This window comes from Mauremys reevesii, linkage group 6 (genome assembly GCF_016161935.1).
Source record: "Mauremys reevesii isolate NIE-2019 linkage group 6, ASM1616193v1, whole genome shotgun sequence".
NCBI classification, from domain to species: Eukaryota; Metazoa; Chordata; order Testudines; family Geoemydidae; genus Mauremys; species Mauremys reevesii.
This window is the reverse complement of record NC_052628.1, coordinates 124,778,506-124,801,843: the sequence shown is the minus strand read 5'-3', so window position 1 is coordinate 124,801,843 and position 23,338 is coordinate 124,778,506. Positions and strand designations below refer to the sequence as shown.

The window sequence follows — 23,338 nt, the reverse complement described above, 5'->3', positions numbered from 1 at the left end:
AATGCTCTGACAATATGACATGCAGAGGATCATTAGTTTGAGGTTAGAAAGTTATTCCACCCTACAATACGCACAGAATAAAACAGGTTGGATTTTCAAAAGTGTCCCTGTTCCCACTGAAGACTATGGAAGTGGGAGCAAAGTGAGACAGATGCAAAATGTTTTTTTAAAATCTTGCCCCCAATAGTCTTCACTCTTGGCTGAGATACTCTTTGCCCACCCAACTCCCAGGCCAAAACTCTGTTATACATTTTATACTTGTTTAACCTGCATCCTCCCCCCTGTTAAAAGCATGGCAGATTTTAAAAACCAAATGCAGATTCTAATTGTGAGATGTGTTTGTAAAACATTTTTCTAGTTTATTAAAACTAGACATGGAAGGATTAGATTTTCATTGGTAAATGTCAGTAAATGACAATTTCATATAAATGAATGGAAAAATATTTGTCAATAATCAAAATTACTGCTTGAGAATTTATTAGTGATTTAAGGACATTTACTTTGTGTATTTTGACATGTAATGTTGACAATGTGTGTTTTAACAGTTATACTGCAACTCAAAAAAATTAAAGCTTTATCTACTGTCATTAAAGAATTATCTGACCCCGCCCCATACATTTCCACAGGAATGAACATTTAAATTATCAAACAAAAAATCTTAAAATAAAAAGATATTTTCCATCAATATTATTAAAAAATGTCTAATTCTGCCAAGCCTAATTAAAAGCGTTAAAAGCTGCAATGACAATGAACAAACTGTGCTCTATTGAGTATTTTATAACTTCTTTATTATTTTTAGAATGGTTTTACACACAATTAGAGAGCATTCGTTTTTTAAACTGAACTTCTGCGTTAGTCTGAAGAGGCTATTTGGCACTGCCCCTTTAAAATTAACGTCCATGTTTTTATGCAGGTACTTCTACGATTTCAAAATAGTCATTAGGTAGAATCACATAGCCTTTTCCTGACACTATGTCTTTTTCCTTCTGAAACTGAACGATCTCTCGCAGTTTTTCAATCTGTCTTTCCTGACGTCTGCATCGCTGCTGCGCTGTCTTGAGCTTCTTTCGCAGTTTTTCAACTTGTTCTTCCAGCTGCTGAATTCTCTTTCTTTGATGTACTGTATCCTCTACGGTATAGTTGTGATCACAGAAAACGGCAAGATTATTAGGGGTCTGGAGAGGAGGCATTAATAATCCAATACTTGGATCTACCAATCTTGCATCTATTTGAGACAAAGGAAAGGAAGGTTGTGGTGGGGCAGGTGGTAGCAGAGGAGGGGGTGGTGGAGGGGGTGGTGGTGCTGCAGACAGATCTTCGGGTTGCTCTGTAAATTCTTCAGTCTAAAACAGCAAGACAGAAAGTACATTTTAATCTGTTTTGTGAACAGCATTCTAATTGCCACATTGTAATCTGTATGCAACAGTTGCAGCACCCAGCTGACAATGCACTACGCATTGATGAAATTAGTAAATGAAGGTGATAATCACCCCCCTTTTTAGCATTAATTCTGTTCATGAAGTTTGATGACCTACATTTTCAAAAGTGATTGGGATTTGGGGGAACCTCAGTTTTCAATGCTCTGTTTGAACCACCCTAAAAGCTTTCAGAAATGCTGAGCACCCACCTTCTTAAAAGTCTCAAGCTGGACACCTAGAAATCGAGGCAACCTAAATCTCTAGTCACTTCTGAAGACTTTGTCAAAACACTTATAAAATTATAAACTGTCCAGTCTTTAACTCCACCACATGGTTGAAGGGTTATCAGCTGCAAGAATGCATTCACTCACTTTAACCTAGATACACGTAGTGTACTTATCTAGCCCAAGTGCCCCCAAAACAGGTAATGAACAGAGGGAAGACTTAAAACCTTTCAGCCCCATTCAGAATTGCATCTGTTTGGACTCATGAAACAGTGCTCTTGAAACACAACAGTAAGCATATCCAGTATGTAGCAAAAACAGCTAAGAACTTCTTGGTGAAAGATGCATTGAGCTAGAAGTCAATTTTGTAACTGTCTGCTTTGATGGTCTCAATGCATTTAATGGCATTAACAGTGTCAGAGACACAGGGGCGGCTCTAGACATTTCACCGCCCCAAGCACGGCGGCATGCCGCGGGGGGCGCTCTGCTGGAGGCATGCCTGCGGGAGGTCCACCGGAGCCGCCTGCCGCCCTCCCGGCGACCGGCACAGCGCCCCCCGCGGCATGCTGCCCCAAGCACGCGATTGGCGTGCTGGGGCCTGGAGCCGCCCCTGCAGAGACAGAGATAGAACATCAACGTTGGAAGGGACCTCAGGAGGTCATCTAGTCCAACCCCCTGCTCAAAGCAGGACCAACCCAGACAGATTTTTTCCCCAGATCCCTAAATGGCCTCCTCAAGGATTGAACTCTCAACCCTGGGTTTAGCAGGTCAATGCTCCCCCCCCCCCACTTGCAGATTATATAACCTGTTGCCAAATCCTCAGAGCACAAGGTTCTAGGGGTATGTTTATACTACATAAGTAGTGTAGACGCTTCCTACATTGACAGAAGAGGTTTTGCCATCAATGTAGATAATCCATCCCTCCAAGAAGTAATAGCCACAAAGAATCCTTCTGTCAACCTAGCTCTATCTACAGTGAGAATCATATTTACCTAACAGGGTGCAAAATTTTTCACAGCCCTAAGCGACCGAGCTAGATCTAATATATAGGTGTAGAAGACCATGGAAATACAGCACTATCCAAGACATCCTAGCCAAGCAATTTAGTATCTGTTTTTAATCTACTGCCTAGACATTGCTCCTGCATAGACTATGATACCATGCAGAGTGTAACTGAAAAGTCAGTTTTGCTTCTGGTGTTGATTTAAAGTTTCTTGTAGGTGCCCATGTACAATCAATCAGTATACATTAGCACAACCTCAATCTGACAATCCCAGTTGTGTGCCTCAGATAAAATAAACCTATGTTTTTGACACAATGCATCTTTTAGCCTCACACATGAAGATGTCAAGCATTTTGACCAAGTCAAACTTGTACTAGTCAACCGTAATTCTCAGAGCCCCCTTCATGGGGAAGATTGTAAGGGAAAGAGGAAGGGGAAAGCAATTCACCCTCCTTAGTGCACTTGGGACAATCTGACAATTGCCAGACAACTAGACTTGCAGAAATTGGTATCCTCCAATTCTAGTCTCCCCTTGTTGGCTGATGGCACATGGCATCTTTCATAAAAGATCTCCCTCTCAGTATACGTGGCCTGCTCCCTTGGTAATCCATCACTGACATATTATGGGCAAATTCAAAGCATTTCTTATACCCAATGAAGTTTTTGTCCCAAAGATCCTACCAGGAAAAACAGCAACAGGTATTAAAATAAACAGTATTGCACAGCTGTCATAGGTCTCACCCCCACTTAGAACTGTTGGGTTCCAAGATGGGGACCTGCATGGACTCCTCTAAACTAAAATTCTAGTTTAGATCTGGTTCTCGCTGCCACCAGTTACGTTTTAAGTGAGTAACACACTGCCTGTTCCCCCAAACTTTCCCTGGGAAACACAGATTCAATCTCCTTGAATCTCACCAGAAAGGGAAACAACCCATTTCCCTCCTCCCCTCTCCTAATGCTTAGGAGAGATACCTGATTCAAACTCCTTGAATCAAACAAAGAGGGATTCACCTCCCCCTCCCCTTCCCTTGAAAATGCAAACAAGAGAAGAATCAATCAAGTCCTACAAAGAAAAGATTTATTAAAGAAAGAAAAAAGTACACTCTCTCTGTATTACCAGGATGCAAAAATACACAGAGTCTAACCTATAAACCTGGAGAGGTTCTCCTCCCTCCTCCTCAGCATAATCAAAGTAACAGCAAACAGGAATAAAGAATTTCTCCAGCAAACACACAATTGCAAATGTAGAAATCAAATTATAAGACTAATCCGCCTTTCTAATTAATACTCACTATTGGATAGTAGGAACTACTCCAGGAGAACTTGGAGACATGTCTGGCCTCTCTTAGATCCAAAGAGAGCACACAGAGCAAACAAGGAACACAGACAAGACTTCCCTCCACAGAGATTTGAAATTATCCTGTCCCTTGATTGGTCCTCTGGTCAGGTGTTTCTCAGGTTACTGAGCTTGTTAACCCTTTCCAGGTAAAAGAGACCTTAACCCTGATCTGTTTATTTATGACAACAGCCTTTTACATCAAGATCATCAATCTGAACCCTGCTCTGAGAGTAACGGTTACCACTATCTATGGTCATTTAAAAACCTCTGCAAATGAGCTGGTAATATCACAACAGCTCCAAGTAAACAGCTGTGCACATCGCCAAATCCACCTCCACAACTGACACTAACAGGCATCCTTACTAACAGTACAAAAAGAGAGGGCAAGGAACGAATGAGCAGAGAGAGAATTACACTCTGCTCCCTAGAAGTGGTCCATCCACATGGGTTGAGGCACAGTGGCCAGATGAAGGTACCTGAACTGCCACTGATCCTGATATATTTGTCCTGTGGCATGGGCAGCAACTTCGTTAGAATATTCTGCATCTCACCCTTTCTCTTGTGTCTAATTTGGCTCCCACCATACTCATCTTTTCTATCGGGAAACACAATCTGAGAAGAAAGTATAAATAAAGTGTATTTACCTGAAAGTTGCTCATCTTTTCTTGCATACGCTGTGTCTGTCTTTCTTTCTTACTAGCTGCCTTCCATTTTCCACTTACATTCCCTCTTTATTACCAGGCTATTTTCTTGATTTTCCTACTCTCCTGTGTGCCACTCTTCCTGTGTGCCTCTCTCCCCATCTTTTTGCCCTCTGTCATCCCCCCATATCTCTCTGAGCTTTTTTTGCTGTTCTTCTGCAATTCTCACCATCCTCTCTGTTCCCTTCTCAAAGGGGTGAGAGAAAAGAGACTTATTGGTGCATGGTTTATCTCCCTTACAGAAGCTAGGAATCCTCCAAATCACTCCTGTTCCGTGCATTCAGTGTGCCAAAGGGGGAGAATTGAATAACCCACTCTAGTCCCAAGGGTAGAGCCTGGGTATGTAACTTGGTGGTCCAATGAAGAAAAAACACACCTGCTCTGTCAGGAGGAGCTACATTTGATGTTTGGAGGCAGTAACACTGTGAATGTACCAGACAAGGTGTGTGAGGGGTGGGGAGCAGGAAATGCAGAGGTAATATTATGTATACTTCTATTACACTCCACTTTTGCTTGCACTTCATTTTACCTCTCTGCTAAAGCACAGGCCAGGGTGGGTAACACTCTTTTCTGAAAAGATAGAAGAGTTCAGCCTCAGAGCTAAGGGATCAAAAACCCTGAATGTAGGAATCAGGGCTGGCTCTAGGGTTTTGCTGCCCCAAGCAAAAAAATTTTGGCTGCCCCCCACCCCGGCCCTGGGCTCTCACCCCTCCCATCAGTGCCCCCCCACCCGCACCCACTGCTGCCCCAGTGCTGGGCTCTGCCCCCCACCCCACCAGCACCCCCTGTTGCCCCTGTGCTGGGCTCTCTCTTCCCCCACCCACACCCCTGCTCTCTCTTCCACACACCCGACCCGCACCCCCTGCCGCCCCACCCCTGGGCTCTCTCTTCCCTCCCCCCACCCGCATCCCCGGCCGCCCCAGCCCTGGGCTCTCTCTTCCCTCCCCCCACCCGCACCCTCTGCCGCCCCAGCCCTGGGCTCTCTTCCCTCCTCCACCCGACCCGCACCCCCTGCCGCCCCAGCCCTGGGCTCTCTCTCCCCCTCCACCCGACCCGCACCCCCTGCCGCCCCACCCCTGGGCTCTCTGTTCCCCTCCACCCCACCCGTACCCTGCCACCCCAGCCCTAGGCTCCCCCCCACCAGTGCTGACTCCACCCGCTCCCCCCTCCCTCCAGCCGGTCCAGTGCTGGCAGGGTCGGGGTAAGCAGCGGGGCTGACGGGCTGCGCCTCAGCCCAGGGTCCCTCCAGACAGGGCTCCCGTCTCCAGGACCGGCCGGGACCCAGGAGGGCAGAGCCGGGGGACTGCCCCGGCAGGGGGCTGAGGAGCTGGGGCAGGGCAGCCCCAGAGGGAGTGGAGCCCTGGAGAGCGGGATGCGGGCCCCACACGGCAGCACCCCGATCTCTATGGCCCCGCTGCTGCTGCTGGCTGCCCTGCCACAGTCCCTGGGCAGCTCGGGCCGCTTTGCTCAGCCCCAGCTGCAGCGCTGGGGGGCGGCCGCCCTGCGGCACATGCAGGCAGCTCCGTGCGCCCCGCGGGGCGGCCCCAGCCTGAGTGTTCCCCGCTTGGAGCCTGCCCGGCCCAGCCACAAGGTGCGGGCGCTGCTCCCCCTCGGCGCAAACCGCAGCGGCCCCAGGGCGCCCCCAGCGCATGACGCACTACTGCTGCCAGGGCCGGCTCTAGGCTTTTGCCACCCGAAGAAAAAAAAAAAAAAAAGATGGCCAGAATGCCACCCCTGAAAATGTGCCGCCCCAAGCAAGTGCTTGGTTTGCTGGTGCCTACAGACCGCCCTGGTAGGAATTAATAAACAGTAGAGCTATCAATGATCGCTCTGTTAAAGAATACCATTTATTTAAATATTTTCGGCTGTTTTCTACATTTTCAATTACAGCACACAATATAAAATGTACAGTGCTCACTTTATATTTATTTTGATTACAAATATTTGCACCGTAAAAACAAAAGAAATAGTATTTTTCAATTTGCCTAATACAAGTATTGTAGTGCAATCTCTTTATCATGAAAGCTGAACTTACAAATGTAGAATTATGTCCAAAAATTACTGCGTTCAAAAGTAAAACAATGTAAAACTTTAGAGCCTACAAGCCAGAGTGTTGCTCTTTTAAGACATCTGAAAGAACGCTCCATACCTCGTCCCTCTCAGGTTTTGGATGGCACTTCAGATTCTTAAACCTTGGGTCGAGTGCTGTAGCTATCTTTAGAAATCTCACATTGGTAGCTTTTTTGTGTTTTGTGAAATCTGCAGTGAAAGTGTTCTTAAAACGAACATGTGCTGGGTCATCATCCGAGACTGCTATAACATGAAATATATGGCAGAATATGGGTAAAATAGAGCAGGAGACTTACAATTCTCCCCGAAGGAGTTCAGTCACAAATTTAGTTAACGCACTATTTTTTTTTAAATGAGAGCCATCAGCATGGAAGCACATCCTCTGGCATGGTGGGCAAAGCATAGGAATGTTTACTATATCTGACACACAAATACCTTGCAATGCCGGCTACAAAAGTGCCATGCAAACGTCTGTTCTCACTTTCTGGTAACGTTGCAAATGAGAAGCGCGCGGCAGTACCTCCCTTAGATGTACACAAACTTGTTTGTCTTACTGGAACAAGAAGTAGGACTGAGTGGACTTGTAAGCTATAAAGTTTTACATTGTTTTGTTTTTGAGTGCAGTTATGCAACCAAAAAAAACCAAACTACATTTATAAGTTGCACTTTCACGATAAAGAGATTGAACTACAGTACTTGTATGAGGTGAATTGAAAAATACTATCTCTTTTATCATTTTACAGTACAAATATTTGCAATAAAAATAATAATATAAAGTGAGCACTGTACATTTTGTAATCTGTGTTGAAAGTGGAATCAATATATTTGAAAATGTAGAAAAACAGCCAACAAAATAAATACATTTCCATTGGTATTCTATTGTTTAACACTGTGATTAAAACTATTAACTGTGATTAATTTTTTTTAGTTAGCTAAAAAATTTAGATTAATCAGTTAACTGAGATTAATTGACAGCCCTAATAAAAGCAGAGAGAGAGAGCTCTACAATTCCATAGTGAACAATTAATATGCATACAGACATTTGCAAAATGTAATAGGAATACTTTTGAATAACTTATTAAATAAACTATTAGGCAGTAAACCTTTTGGTGATCCTTATATAGGCTTCCTCACTTAAAAACATAAGAACAGCCACACTGGGTCAGATCAGTGCCATCTATCCCAGTATCCTGTCTCCAACAGTGGCCAGTACCAGAGCTTCTGGGGGAGTGTACAGAACAGTTAGAGGGATCCATCTCTGTCTTTCCCTCCCAGCTTCTGGCAATCTGAGGGTTAGGGTCATCCCAAGCATGAGGTTGCATCCCCAGCCATCTTGGCTAGTTCTTTTTTAACCCAGTTATACTTTTGGCCATCACAACATCCCATGGCAATGAGTTCCACAGGTTAATTATGTGTTGTGTGGAAAAAGTATTTCCCCTTGTTTGTATTAAACCTGCTACCTACTAATTTAATCGAGTAACCCCCGGTTTTTGTATTGTGGGAAAGGGTAAATAAAACCTCTCTATTCATTTTTCCATGCCATTCACGATTATACAGACCTCTGTCACATCACCCCTTAGTCATCTCTTTTCTAAACTGAACAGCCTTAATCTTTTTAGTATCTTCTTGTATGTAAGCTGTTCCATACCCTTGATCATTTTTGTTGCCCTTCTCTGAACCTTTTTCATTCCACTATATCCTTTTTGAGATGGGGAAACCAAAACTGGACACAGAATTCAAGGTGCAGATACACCAGGGATTTATATAGTGGCATCATATTTTCTGTCTTATTTTCTATCCCCTTCCAAATAGTTACTAACACACTGCTACCCTTTTTGACTGCTGCTGCACATTGAGCTGAAGTTTTCAGAGACCTATCCAAGGTGATTCCAAGATCTCTTTCTCCAGTGCTAACAGCTCAATTAGATATTCCATTATATATGTGTAGATGGAATTATTTTTCTAGTGTGCATTACTTTGCACTTCGTGTTGAATTTCATCTGCCAGTTTGTTGTTCAGTTTTGTGAGATCCCTTTGTAACTCTGCAGTCAGCTTTGGACTTAGCTATTTTGAATAAATATGTAGCAATTGCTGCCATTTCACTGTTCACTCCATTTTCCAGATCATTAATGAATATGTTGAACAGGACAGCTCCTTGACAGAACCTCTCCCCATTGTGAAAATGGACCATTTATCCCTACCCTTTATTTCTTATCTTTTAACCAGTTATTGATCCATAAGAGTCTTGTTATTCCAGGACTATTTTGTTTCCTTAAGAGCCTTTCATGAGGGACCTCGTCAAAGACTTTCTGAAAATCCAAGTACTTTACATCACCTGGATCACCCTCAAACAATTCTAATAGATTGGTGAAGCATAACTTCCCTTTACAAAAGCCATATTGACTGTTCCCCAACAAAACATGTTTATCTGTGCACCTGATAATTCTGTTCTTTACTATATTTTCTACCAATTTGCCTGTTACTAAAGTTAGGCTCACCAGCCTATAATTGCCAGGATTGTCTCTGGATTGTGTTTTAAAAATTGGTGTTATATTAGCTATCCTCCGGTCATCTGGTACAGAGGCTTGTTTCAGCAATCAGTTACATACTATAGTTAGTAGTTCTGCAATTTTGTATTTGAATTCCTTCAGAACTTTTGGGTGAATGCCATCTGGTCCTGGTGACGTATTACTGTTTAATGTATCAATTTGTTCTAAAATTCTATTGATGCATCAATGTGGGACAGTACTTCAGATCTGTCATCCAAAAAGAATACCTATTGAGAGTTATCTCCCCCACACCTTGGTTTCTTTACATACATTTCAGTGTAAGTCTGCAACAGAACACACACTCTTGTGAAGGCAGTGTGTGTGTGTGTTAAAGTGTACATCTTCTCATTTTTTAATATGGCTTCAAAATATGCCTGTGTCACCTGGATTCTCCAGAGCGTGAGAAGGGCAGCCTCTCTCAGTTCCCTCCAAAACACATGAGAAACTCCTAAGCAAAAACAGCAGTTCAAAGATTCTTGCAGTCAGCAGCTAATTCCAGTCCCTGAGCTAACAGTTGACTGCTTAATTGGTATCTATGTAGTGCTGTTGTAGCCACATTGGTCCCAGGATATTAGAGAGACAAGGTGGGTGAGGACCTACTTCAGTTGATGAAAGAGACTAGCTTTTGAGATTACACGGAGCTCTTCTTCAGGTCTGGGAAATGTACTTAGTCCCTGTCACAGCTAAATACAAGGTGGAACAGATCGTTTAGCATAAGTATTAACACATACACCTCTACCCCGATATAACACTGTCCTCGGGAGCCAAAAAATCTTGCCGCGTTATAGGTGAAACCGCATTATATTGAACTTGCCAGAGTGCACAGCCCCGCCCGGCGCGCTGCTTTACCGCGTTATATCCAAATTCAGGTTATATCGGGTCGCGTTATATCAGGGTAGAGGTGTATTTTCAAGGGACCATTGAGGATGAGGACTGAGAGGTCAGATATAAAGTGATCGCTTTAAGAAAAGTGTTACAGGTGATATGGTGTTTTTGTCATTTATCAGTTTTCTGTGTGGGTTCATTCAAGTGTGTAGTGATTGTCTCATTTCACCCACATATTTGTTATTGGGACATTTAGAGCACTGGAGACATGTTAACAGGCTACTTCGCCTTAAATGGTCTCTTGAAATATAGGTTAACTACTTATGCTAAACTACCTGTTCCACCTTGAAAACTTGTCTCTCTCACCAACTGTTGGTTCAATAAAAGATATTACCTCACCCACCTTGACTCATTGGTTTCTAGCAAGATAGGGAACCTATACCTGTATCCAAAGTGAGACAAGTATTGGAACACAGCCTTCATGTCAGAAACATCTCTTTGGCCCTGCATCAATCGGCTGATGACTCCAATTCATCATGACTCCGAATGCCAACTGGCTCAGCTCTCAGGTGGTGATTGTGTGGAACCGCAAGACCGCTTGCTCTTAATGGAAACTTTCCATATAGCTTCACAAAAACAGCCGAGCATTTCTAGTTGTTACCATACCTCTCTTCTACATGTCTCGGGACCCTTCTAAGTTCTCCTGCTCTCTGCACATGTGCAGAAATAGACGATCAGACTTAAATCCGTATCTCCTTAACACTGCTTCTCTCCCTTCTTTGCATTTTTAAAAAATATATACTTATACTGCAGTATTTGACTATGTATACATAAATTAAAGTATGTATTATAAGAAAGAGTTTTCGTGTTTACCTTTACCTTCTCACTGGGTTCAGTGTAACAAAATATTGTGGGCACGGCATTTTCTTTCAGTAGCTTGTTGTTGCACTCTCTTTTAAAGCAATCTGGAGTAAAGTGTTCTGAACAAATGCTGCTATACTTTGTTGGTTTGAAGTTTTTTCTTTTAACAGCAGCTTCCCATTTTTTGCAGAGATCAGGTCTTGTGAGAGGAAACCTGCAAATGAAATGGACCTTAGTTACACCTGGAAGTGTAACGAAGGCTTGTGTCTACACTGTAGTGTGACCAGATAATAAGTGTGAAAAATCGGGACAAGGTTTTCTGAAAAAAGCATTTCAAGGTTTTCTAAAAAAAGCAATAGCACTGTAGACATACCTAAGACACTTAAGACAAGGTATTGGTGTAGCATCTAGAAACACTATTCATGGACCAGGACCCCCAGTGTTAGCTGCTGTAAAAACAAGGAATAAAAAGGCCCAACACTGCTTAGAGCCTGATTTTGCAAGCTGATAACACAGGCATCCCCTTGCTGGGCACAGGGGCGCAATGGGGAGGCACAAGGGGTCACCTTCATGGATCAGCTGACAGGCCAGAGCCCAGGGGCAGGTTTTCGCATTACTCAGGGGAACTGAAAAAGCCAGGCCACCCAAAGAACAAGTGGCAATGAGGATTTCAATACAGAGTGCAAGGCCTCAAACAAGCATGTTCACAGGACACCTGCAAAGTGCGAAGAAACCTCAGGCTCCTTTGCAAGCTCTCCTATGACGCTCAAACCAAGCGGCACATATGCCTGGAGCCAGATCCGCTGATAGGCAGGCTGGCGCAGCCCCTCATTTGCCCAGTGTTTACATCCCCCTGCAGGCTAGGGCCCTGCCACTGAGCTGGCCGGCCCACACCAGGCAACGGTGCTGCCTGCTCTGGGAACCAAACAGGCTCGTGACCCAGGGTGCCAGGGCAGGTTCGTCCCATTCCCCAGGAGGGATGGGGCAGACTCTCACCAGCTGTCTGTACAGCGCCAGGCACAGCGAGGCCCCACCTCAGAAACCCCTCCCCCCACGGGGGAGGAGCAACGGGGACAGGCCCCACTTGCGCAGGCCTCCTCCTGGGTGAGCGCGCGCCCCAACAGCCGGTGCGCTCGCGCTCTGGGCGTCTCGCCAGTGACAGTTACTCCCCGCGCCCCCAGCGCGCACCCTGGGCATGGCCCCTCCCCCCGCCGTGGCGCGCTCCCGCCCCGCGCAGGCGCGCTCCTGCCCCGTCCTCACTTGTGGAAGGAGATAGGCTTCTCTTTGTCGTATCGGTTCCGGCAGCGGTAGGCGGAGCAGGACTGCACCATCGTCCCCCGCCGGCGGCCGCCTGCTCCGCTCCGGCACCCACAGAAGAGGAGCGCAAGGACCCAGCTAACTCAGTCACTTCCCGGCCCCCATCCCCTTTTCTATTAGCCCCTAGGAGCAGAAAAGGGACACGGCCTCTCCCGACTTCAAGATGGCGCTGCCAGCTTCAGCTCAACTCTCGCGATAACAGCATATCGCTCTCCTCTATTGGCTGTTTCCCTACGCGTGGGTGGAGTCTTTCCAATCAGCCCACCAATAGGCGCAGAGACTCCGAGCGCGGCGCGGGCCCCAATCGCCCCACCCCCTCCCTGTTCTTTGCCCTTGCTCCGCCCCCTTTGCTCGCACATCTGGACGGGATCCCGGCAGTACCTCCCTGCACGCGTTCCAGCTTGAGGCCACCAGCCTGACTCCTTTGCTGATAGGGTGGCCAGACAGCAACTGTGCAAAATCAGGACATGGTGGGGGATAATAGGAGCCTATATAAGAAAAAGACTCAAAAATTGGGCCTGTCCCTATAAAACCAGGACATCTGGTCATTTATTTGCTGAGTCCCACTCTCCTGCCTTTGGCCAGCAATTCTGGCCCCTCTAGCTGCTAAGGGCTGCTCTCCTGGGTGAGGTGGGAAACATCAGGCAGGCCAGGGCTCCTTCCCTCTTGGGGCTGCTTCCTGCCTCCTAGCTTCTCTCCCACCTGCTGTTTTTCGGGGCAGAACAGTGAGAGGGGAGGCGCAGCAGCATAGGCCACTGCCAGAGCGGAGAGCAGTGTTCCTGGAAGTGTAACTAAGGCTGTGTCTACACTGTAGGGTGACCAGATAGCAAGTGTGAAAAATCGGGACAAGGGGTGGGGGGTAATAGGAGCCCATATTATAAAAAGCTCCAAATATTGGAACTGTCCCTATAAAATCAAGACATCTAGTCACCCTACTACACTTCCACTTTCAGCGTTAAAACTTTAGTCGTTAAGGGGTGTGAAAACGCACACACCCGAGCGACAAGAGTTTTAGCGCTGAAAAGCACCAGTATAGCCAGCACTTGATAAAGCTACCACCACTCGTTTGGGGTGCGGGGGGTATCACCAGGAGAGCTCTTCCCCAGCAATAAAGCGTGTCTACACTGCCCACATCACAGCGTGGCTGTGGCCACACTGTAACATGGGCAGTGTAGACATACCCTAAGCCATGTGGATACGGAGAAGCTGAACAGGCCAGCATCCTGTAGAGGCCCTGGGGGAAAAGGAGCTTGGTTTGGAGGTGCAGGGACAGAAGCACTGAAATGTGCCAGGCAGGGGCGGCTCTAGGAATTGCGCCGCCCCAAGCAGGGCGGCACGCCGCGGAGGGGCGCTCTGGCAGTCGCCGGTCCTGCGGCTCCGGTGGACCTCCTGCAGACGTGCCTGCGGAGGGTCCGCTGGTCCCGAGGCTCCGGTGGACCTCCCGTAGGCGTGCCTGCGGATGCTCCACCAGAGCCGTGGGACCAGCGGACCCTCTGCAGGCACGTCTGCGGGAGGTCCACCAGAGCCGCCTGCCGCCCTCCCGCGGCACGCCGCCCCAAGCACGCGCTTGGCGTGCTGGGGTCTGGAGCCGGCCCTGGTGCCAGGAAGCCGGCTGAGTAGATGAAATGTGATGGGAAGCAGGGACGGAGGAATTCCTTGGTGGGGGGGATGACTGGTGGATAATAGGGACAGAGGGAGAATTGATATATTAATGGATCGGTCACTAAGGCCTGAGGTTCATTCATTCAGCAAGCAGAAGATGACAAGCACTGAGTAGGGCCACATTAATACCCCTGACCCAAGGAATTTTAAATAGAGATTTTAAAAAAATTTAAATCCCCCCATTCTGTTAATCTATGACACAGTGCTCTTACAGCTCAAAAATACAATACGTAATTTTCCCCCTTGAACCCATTTAGCATTTTCTACTATTTTGTTGTTGTGATGCTCTGTACCTCGAGGGGAACACCCTACACCCCCATCTTCATCTTTATAAAATGATTGCGTAGTATCCAATGCAAAGTTTGTCATGTTGGGTGTCTTCAGAAGGCTCATGATGCACTGGGCATGGCTGTTATAGTGATGTTATAGTCAGGGGCGGCTCTAGGCACCAGCAAAACAAGCTGGTGCCTAGGGCGGCCAAATCTAGGGGGCGGCAGGCTGCGCCGGCGGACCTGCCGCAGGCATGACTGCGGAGGGGACGCTCGTCCCGCGGCTCGGCTGGACCTCCCGCAGGCATGACTGCGGCAGCTCAAGCGGAGCCGCGGGATCTGCGAACCGTCCGCAGCCGCGGGGGGTCCAGCCGGGCCACGCGGGACCAGCGGACCCTCTGCAGTCATGCCCGCGGGAGGTCCACTGCTCCCGCGGCTCCGGGGCGCCTCCCGCGCATGACTGCTTGGGGCGGCCAAAACTGTAGAGCCGCCCCTGGTTATAGTAATTATCACAGTAATGTTATAGGTTATAATTTCATGTATATAGTTATGAGACTGAAATTGTGTCCTCACGGCTTAAAGCAAGGCCATGCAAATACTCTCCAAGAAGAGAGAGGCAGTTTACACCTCATCAGGGCATGGATGGGACAAACCCAGCCCAGCCTCACAGGAACATGAACACTGGCTTAGGCAGCAACAAAATAATCTGTTAGACCCTCGAGGGAGTCACGCCCTTCCTTTGGGCAGTTTGGGATTGTGATGAGGTAATGCTCACCTGACTCTGAGGGGGTGGGGCAAAGCCAAGAGGGAAGAAAGAACATGATAAAAGGTTTCAGAGTAGCAGCCCTGTTAGTCTGTATCTGCAAAAAGAACAGGAGTACTTGTGGCACCTTAAAGACTAACAAATTTATTTTAGCATGAGCTTTCGTGAGCTGCAGCTCAAGAAAGCTCATGATAAAAGGGAGAGACATCTGCCAGGCTCTCTCTCCTCCACCTATGAGGGGGCCATTTAGGGATCTGGGGCAAAAATCTGTCTGGAGATTGGTCCTGCTCTGAGCAGGGGGTTGACTAGATGACCTCCTGAGGTCCCTTCCAGCCCTGATAATCTAATCTGATCTACATCTACAGCCACCACCACCAAGCAACTGAAACGCTGATCAAAGGGGAGAGCCTGACTGAAAAGTAACCAGCCAGCCTGTGGTGAGAAGCATCTAAGTTTGTAAGGACATTGAGAGTGTTAAGATCAGCTTAGAATGCATTTTGATTTTATTTCATTTGACCAAATCTGACTTGTTATGCTTTGATTTATAATCACTCAAAATCTACCTTTATAGTTAATACATCTGCTTGTTTATTCTACCTGAAGCAGTGCGTTTGGTTTGAAGTGTGTCAGAGGCTCCCCTTGGGATAACAAACCTGGTACATATCAATTTCTTTGTTAAATTGACAAACTTATATAAGTTTGCAGCGTCCAGCGGGCATAACTGGACACTGCAAGATGGAGGTTCCTAGGGTTGTGTCTGGGACCAGCGATACTGGCTAGTGTCATTCACTTGCAAGTAGCCAGGAGCAGCTTACATGCCAGAATCTGTGCGTGAACAGCCTAGGAGTGGGGGTTCTCACAACAGAGCAGGGTAAGTCTGGCTCCCAGAGTCAAGGATTGGAGAGACCTAGCAGATCACCGGTCCAGACAACACCAGAGGGAAATGTCATAGTTGTACCCTGTGTATAGTAGATAAAGAATTCATGAGTCAGTTGCAGGGCCGGCTCTTAACATTTTTGCCGCCACAAGCGAAAACAAAGAGCGCCGCCCTGCCTCCCGAGTGTCTCATCGCCCCACCCCCCGAGCGTCGCGTCGCCTCAGTCCCTGCCCCCCAAGCGTCATGCTGCCCAAGTCCCCGCCCCGAGGTCGGTCGCGCTGCCCAAGTCCCTGCCCCCCTGAGCACCGTGTCACTGAAGCCCGCCCCCGCTGAGCGCCGCGCTGCCCAAGTCCCCGCCCCCCCAGCACGGCGCCATGCCTCCCAAGCCCCGCCTACCCCCAGCGCTGCCCGACCGAACCAAAAAAACCAAAAACAAACCCCGAGTGCCGCCCCAAGCACGTGCTTGGTAGGCTGGTGTCTGGAGCCGGCCCTGGTCAGTTGTATACAAGGTAGACATTGACTAAGGCAAGGTATTCTGCAAAGCCCTAGCCCAGAGGTTTTCAAACTGTGGTCTGCGAGATCCATTCAAGTGGTCCACAGATAGTTCCAAGGCAGGGGTCGGCATCCTTTCAGACATGGTGTGCCGAGTCTTCATTTATTCACTCTAATTTAAGGTTTCGCGTGCCAGTAATACATTTTAATGTTTTCAGAAGATCTCTTTCTATAAGTCTATAATATATAACTAAACTATTGTATGTAAAGTAAATAAGTTTTTTTAAATGTTTAAGAAACTTAATTTAAAATTAAATTAAAATGCAGAGCCCCCCCCCCCCCCGACTGGTGGCCAGGACCCAGGCAGTGTGAGTGCCACTGAAAATCAGCTCGTGTGCTGCCTTCAGCACGTGTGCCATAGGTTGCCTACCCCTGCTCTAAGGCAATGGTTTTCAGACTTTTTTTCTAGGGCCCAGTTGAAGAAAATTGTTGATGCCCACAATCCAACAAAGCTGGGGATGAGGGGCTTGGGGTGTAGGAGGGGCTCAGGGCTGGGGCAGAGGGTTGGGGTGCGGGGTGAGGGCTGTGGGATGGGGCCAGGAATGATGGGTTCAGGGAGGGGGCTCTGGGCTGGAGCATGGGATTGGGGTGCAGAAGGGGGTCAGGGCTCTGGGCTGGAGGGGCTAAGAATCAGGGGTTCAGAGTGTGGAAGGGGGCTCTGGGCTGGGGCAGGAGTGCAGGAGGGGGTCTGGGCTCGGGGATGCAGGCTCGGGATGGGGGTGCATGGCACTCAGCCGCAGGCACTGCCCCCCCCAGCTCCCATTCGCCAGGAACCAGCCAATGGGAATGCAGAGCCAGTGCTCAAGGCAGGGCAGTGCGTGGAGCCCTGTGGCCCCCTGACCTAGGAGCCAGACTTGCTGCTTCCCTCTTCCAGGGCGCAGCACGATATCAGGACAGGTAAGCACTAGGCTACCTTAGCCAGGCAGCACTGCCGATGGGATTTTTAACAGGTCAGCAGTGCTGACCAGAGCCACCCTGACCCAATACTGGATCGCAACCCATGGTTTGAAAACCACCGTTCTAAGGTGTGCACCTGGGCGGCTGCACATGAGAGACTGAAGGGCCACCCACCTAATTAGTGGAGCCATGCAGGACCTGGAGAGAGATGCATATGTATGGGGAAGTGGTGGCCTTGGGGGTGAATAAGGAGCAGGTGGGAGGAGGCAGTGTGGTGAAAAGAGGGAATGGGGGGAATTTGGGATGTGCAGGGCTGCAGTGGCCAGAGAAAGAGGCAACTTTCCCCAGCCCCAGGGGTGTGGTTGCTGGGGAGAGACCCCTCTCCTTCCCAGCCCCAGTTCGGGGGCTGCCGCGGCCGGGGAGAGAGGAGACATCCATCATATTAGAAAGGTAAGACTACTGATATTAAAATATGAAGTGTGTACTTTTATTTGTAGAACAAAAAACGTTAATTTTTATATATATATTGCTTTTATCCAAAGCACTTTACAATACTTAGCTAACTGTACAAACAACATTTGGAAAGATCATTAAGTGGTCCGCCGAGACCCTCAGCAGTTGAGAAAAAGTTTGCGAACCACTGCCCTAGCCTCTGTTACTGTACACCGAATACTAGGGGAGGGCAGCTTCACAGCACCGCCTCATTCACTGCACACTTTGCAAAATGCCCTTTACAAGGTCATTAGAAAACGGTAAGGATGTTCTGCTGTGTTAGCTGAGACACAAGAAACCAGGCAATGAAAGATGGTGTCAGAAGGCAGGCTAATGAGGCACAGTTAGGGTTGCAGGTGGAACTTTCAATTCAGTACTTCCTGATTTTTCAGTGCTTAATTATGCAACCTGCGCATTCCCTTTGCAGACTACTACGCAGAAAGCATTCTAAGAGAAAGTCAGCTTACGGGGTGATGATTTCATCCCTTGTCCTCCCCCATAAACGCTGCACTGTATACAATCCCCTCCGCTGCGTTACTGGGTCAGTCTGTTCCCCGTGCCTCTCCCTAGTAGTCTAGAGGGATGCAAACAGGTCAAGCTAAAGACTAGTTCGGGAAGCTGGGCGTTACAGCCGGTGGGATAACGCGAAGAGCAGGACAAGCCCCTGCTTGTGTGTGCAAGGAAAGAGATGAAGAGCGATCGTTAATAATGACCCCCCTCCCCACACACACGCCCACAGCTCTCACCAAGGGGCAGCGCGCTGCCAAACCCCCTTTCCCAGCTGGCAGAGCTGATCAGCCCGCAGCAAGGGAGCGTGCGTGGGCGGCTGTGTGGGCAGCTGCCAGCGCGGAGCTGTGTGCGCTCCCATGCCCAGGCGGGAGGGAGAGAGCCGCGGCCGCCGGAGGGGCGGAGAGAGCGGGCGCGAAGGCGGCGCTGCTGCTGGGAGGGGGTTTGACATCAGTTCCCCTGTAGGAGTTTCAGTAAATGCCACAAGCCGAAGGCGCGGAGCCCTGGGCGGCGGAGGAGGCTGCAGCTGCCCCCGGTGGGAGCCGACCCGCCTGCCAGGGGTGAGGCCGCCCCCGCCCCCCATCGCGGACACCGCGCGGAGCAGAGCCTGGGCGCCCCGGGCGCAGGCAGCCCACCTCCCTGCCGTGCATGCGGCTCTGGATCTCCTTCCCCTGGGTGCCGGGCTGAGGCGGGCGGGGGCCCCCCGACCTCCCAGGCGAGCGACCAGTCCCCGCGGGGGGTCCCCTTGCGCCCGCTCCGGCCGGAGGCGGGGCGGCCCCCCGGGCCGGCCGGGGGGGCAGGATGAGCGGCGGCCGCAGCGGCCGGGCAGCGGTGAAGATGGAGGCCCCGTTCTACCCCGAGGAGGGGCTGGAGCTGCTGCCCGACTTCGTGCCGCTCCCCGGCTTCGGCAGCGGCCCCGGCGCAGGGGTGGAGGCGGCGGGGCACAAGCTGCTGCTCGGGGCCGGTAAGAAGCGGGAGATGGCGGCGGGGGCGGCCGCCTCCCCCTCGGCGCTGCCGGGGTCCTACACACTGCGGCCGCCCGGCGGCACCCGGAGCGGCGCGGCGCTCAGGCTCATCCCCGCCGCGGCGCCCCCGGGCTCGGCAGCGGGGGGAGGAGCCGGCGGCAGGGGCGGCCCGGAGGCGGCTCTGTTGGCGGCCGGGTCCCCTGCGGAGCTGCCGCTGCTGAAGCTGCCGCCCGCGGCGGACCTGGAGCAGCTGCTGATCCAAGGCAGCCCCGGCCTGGGCCCCGCCAGCCCCTGCCCCGCCGCCGCCCCGCCCCCCGCGGCCGGGCCCTTCCTCTACCGCCAGCAGGTGACGCAGGAGCAGGAGGGATTCGCCGACGGCTTCGTCAAGGCCCTGGCCGACCTGCACAAGCAGAACCAGCTGCTGGGGGCGCCGCTCCCGGGGCCCTGCCGGCCCGCCGCCGACCCGCCCGCCGTCTACACCACCCTCGGCAGCTTCAACCCGGCCGGGCCGCTCAGCCCCGCGGGCGGCGCCTACTCCGCCGCCCCGCCGGGCCTGCCCTTCCCCGCCCCCGCCCCGCCGGGGCTGGGCAGCGGCCGCCTCCCGCTCCCGGCGCCGCCAGGGCCCTGGAGGAGCCGCAGACTGTGCCCGAGGCGCCTCCGCAGGGCGAGGCGGGCAGCAGCGCCCCGACGCCGCCCTCGCTGTCGCCGCTGGACGCGGAGAGCCAGGAGCGGCTGAAGGCCGAGCGGAAGCGGCTGCGGAACCGCATCGCGGCCTCCAAGTGCCGGCGGCGGAAGCTGGAGCGGATCGCGCGGCTGGAGGAGAAGGTGAAGGCGCTGAAGGGGCAGAACGCCGAGCTGGCCGCCACCGCCAGCCTCCTGCGGGCCCAGGTCACCCAGCTGCAGGGCCGCGTCCGCAGCCACCTCTCCAGCGGCTGCCACATCAGCGCCGCGGGCGCGCCCGCCCCGCCGCCGCCGCCCCCGCCAGAGGGCGCCGCCGAGCCCGCCGCGCCGGAGACCAGCGCCTGCTGAAGCCGCGGCCGGAGCGGGACAGAGACTGCCCGGGAGAGGGGCCCCGCCGAGACCGAGGGGTGGGGCGGGCCCAGCCCCGCGCCTCAGAAACGTGCACTCGTCGCTGCCCGGAGACTGACAGCGGAGCCGGGGACGGGAGCGGCCCGAAAACACGTGCGAGTCTCGCGTGCTCCCCTGCCGGGGAGGAGCCAGAGGCCACCGGCCCCAGGCGCTGCCGCGGCGGAGAACGAAAGATCGTCGAGTTTACAGAATCGTCTTCAAATATTCCGGAGTCGGCTGGGGATTTGATTGTGAGGGTAGCACTAGAACATTGCAGGGAAAAAATAGGGATTCAAAGGTTAGGGAATTTAAAGTACCTAGATTGAAGGTCCGTCTTTATTTATTGATGCCTGGAAAGGAAGCAAAGTACAGAAGTCGGGTAGTAAATGTCTTGTAAGGTATATTTATGTTGCACTGAGTACAAAAGATTTCTATATTGGGTATTTAACTTTTAAAGCTGACTTCAAGAGAAATTCCTACACTTCAAAGTGAAGGGTGTTTGGGGGTTGTTTTTCAAAGTTCCAGTGAAGAACTTGAGAGATCTGTAAAGAGTTCAGAACTAAAATTACCCGTTTACAGAAAGTCAACTTTATTTCCCTGCAAAAGGCGTAATTCCCAATACACCTTAATATAGTGTGTAGTGATGGTTCAATATGTTTATTCAGAGCTTGAAAAGAAGCTAAAATTATACATTTTTTAAAAAAGTGTGTGTGTATATAAAACAAAATGTGGCTATGGTATTTCTTGATATTGAGAGGAATTTTTTTACACAGATTGTTTTGCTGCAGAGTAGCTTTTAATTTGCAGCTGGCAGTTAAGACATGCAAGTAAAGCACTTGAATGGGTCTGGTTTTAAAATCTAGCCTTAGCTGATAGAGATTCTGCCAGGTAACAGGTTAGAATGAACCATATTTAATTACAGATTCAACTGTAAGAAAATACTCTTATAGATCATAAGCTCCATATTATTTCTTGTGCTAGTGCAAACTTGGAGCATTGGTATATATATTTATTTATTGAAACTTTGAAACTTTTTGGATGTCACCTAAACTTTATTTTTATAGCAAACGCATACTAGTGGAAGAAATTAATTTGGCAGAAGAGTGTCATTTATGCCTTTTCTTTCACTGTGCACATTCCAGTTCTGCTTGCTCTTTATGGGGTATAGTAGCAATTCAATGCTACCCAGAAAAGGGCTCAGATTGTTTTTTAGCTCTAACAGTTATTATGGTAACTCCATTGTATTATGTTTGAATAAATCATAAAAACATAATGGAGAACTAGATTTATTTTTTCAGAAGAAATATGTAAATAATATTTTCTTGTTCTATTTTATTCTAAAGACATTTTTCTAGTTGTTTAGGGAGAGGAAGAGTCAAAAGTCAGAATGTGAGATGAGTTTCTGGGTGGAAGAGTCTGTTGTGATTTATTTATTTTTTGCCGAGATTTTACTAATAAGGGATAGGAAAGGAATGGTTTTCTCTGCTTAGATTTAATCCTTGCTTTTTGGGATTCTCTGGATAAATAGCAAAGACCATGTTATGGGCAGATTTTGCTTTTTTACTACCCTTTGATATGCATGTTTTGAGCACTTCTGCAAATCAAGGTTTATTCAGTCTTGTAGCTTGGTACAATTACATTTTCACTTTCAGCATGAACTCTAAAGGTTCACTCAACAAGAAACCCTGTCTTCGCTTAGGCCCCGATCCTGGATCTGCCCATACTCCAAACTGCTGAAGTCAGTGGAGCTCAGCATGAGCAGATCCAGTTGCAGGATGGGGCCCAGCATAGTCTTTGAAAATATCTTAATTAATATAGTTTGTTTTATAAGCATGATCAATTAAACGAATTCCGTAACTGTTTTATATCATCCATGTCCTCTTCTGAAAGCTACTTCAGCTATGCTTTCAAATGCATGAAGGGGAATTGATATGCATACAATGTTTTTTACTTGTGAGCGGGTTAATTTAAAATAGCATAGCTGTAAATGTAAACTGTGTGAGGCTTCACCTTGTCAGGCCTGGGACACACACTTAGCACAGATGATTTCAATGAGTAGTGGAGATGCAAACCACGTTAATCATTTAAAAACTGAGTAAAGTTGTAGCATAGCCAGAGCCAAAACGAATGATTTCAACGATAGCCTAAAACTCCCTTCTTCTGTCCTAAGAATTGTGTATTAGAAATACTAGCGAACAAATGCAATGCCGCTTAATTCTGATGAAGTAAATACAACGTAAAGATCTTTTGCTAAGCGTTCAGTTTCACCACACTAATAGAATTCAACCAGTAATAATGTGCCAAATCTGGCAAATGTGTTTAAAAATGAACTAGTGCTTAGTACATGGAAAAACTGTGCATGTATTTGCAAAGGTGATGGTGCGGAAGTAGAGAATTGATTAATTTTTCACACTTAAACACAAGCTTTATATAAGGAAGGAAGGAGGTAACCCTACTTAGTAAACAAATGTGCATTGAGTGCTCTGCACTTGCAATGTTCCTACTTCAGTAATGGAATATATACTAAGTATTTTGATGATACAGCACAGTGGTCAACTCCTGTAGTTTCAAATGAAAGTGGGGGAAGTGGGTGAAGACCTTCTAGCAGTACCCGAGGAAAAGGTTGAAAAACACCTGACACTTGCTGCAATCTGAGGGTACGTCTTCACTACCCGCCGTATCGGCGGGTAGCAATCGATTTCTCGGGGATCGATATATCGCGTCTCATCTAGACGCGATATATCGATCCCCGAACAAGCTCCTGTCGACTCCGGAACTCCACCAACCCGAATGGCGGTAGCGGAGTCGACATGGGGAGCCGCGGACATTGATCCCGCGCCGTGAGGACGGTAGGTATTTCGATATAAGATACTTCGACTTCAGCTACGTTATTCACGTAGCTGAAGTTGCGTATCTTATACCGATTTTCCCCCGTAGTGTAGACCAGCCCTGAGTGAGGTGGGGAGGAGTGGTTTAGTG

At 49.1% G+C, this 23,338-nt stretch overlaps 3 protein-coding genes across 7 annotated transcripts in view; 1 reads left to right on the top strand and 2 right to left on the bottom strand.

The window, feature by feature from the left end:
* The window catches only part of CHRNB3 (cholinergic receptor nicotinic beta 3 subunit), a 127,736-nt gene extending 116,600 nt beyond the window's left edge, over positions 1-11,136 (bottom strand). For all 4 annotated transcript variants that reach the window (XM_039544682.1, XM_039544684.1, XM_039544687.1 and 1 more), the window contains exon 1: positions 11,003-11,136. The gene's annotated coding sequence lies outside the window, so the exon portion shown is untranslated. The remainder of the gene's footprint in view (positions 1-11,002) is intronic.
* On the bottom strand, positions 767-12,514 carry THAP1 (THAP domain containing 1). 2 transcript variants are annotated; one of them, XM_039544690.1, is made up of 4 exons: positions 12,251-12,514; positions 11,009-11,204; positions 4,461-4,596; positions 1,215-1,343 (listed from the first exon to the last, which is right to left on the bottom strand). In XM_039544690.1, the coding sequence occupies exons 1-4, from the start codon at positions 12,319-12,321 to the stop codon at positions 1,339-1,341; spliced, it is 408 nt and encodes a 135-aa protein (XP_039400624.1). In that variant the 5' UTR covers positions 12,322-12,514; the 3' UTR covers positions 1,215-1,338. The 2 variants fall into 2 exon arrangements, with proteins under 2 accessions (XP_039400623.1, XP_039400624.1); XM_039544689.1 differs by lacking the exon at positions 4,461-4,596 and having other exon boundaries at positions 767-1,343; positions 12,251-12,498.
* A 6,613-nt stretch (positions 12,515-19,127) lies between these two features.
* LOC120407311 (transcription factor jun-D-like) lies at positions 19,128-23,055 on the top strand. The gene is given in 2 exon segments (XM_039542820.1): positions 19,128-19,695; positions 19,698-23,055. Coding segments are annotated over 2 exon segments (1,191 nt in total). The 3' UTR covers positions 20,321-23,055.
* Positions 23,056-23,338: the final 283 nt, after the last annotated feature.

Coding starts and splice junctions, on each gene's coding strand:
- THAP1 (XM_039544689.1), bottom strand. CDS start 12,321: ATGGTGCAGTCCTGCTCCGCCTACCGCTGCCGGAACCGATACGACAAA. Junction 11,205..12,250: donor AAGCCTATCTCCTTCCACAA/GTGAGGACGGGG, acceptor TTTCATTTGCAG/GTTTCCTCTCACAAGACCTG. Junction 1,344..11,008: donor ACACTGAACCCAGTGAGAAG/GTAAAGGTAAAC, acceptor TTGCTGTTTTAG/ACTGAAGAATTTACAGAGCA.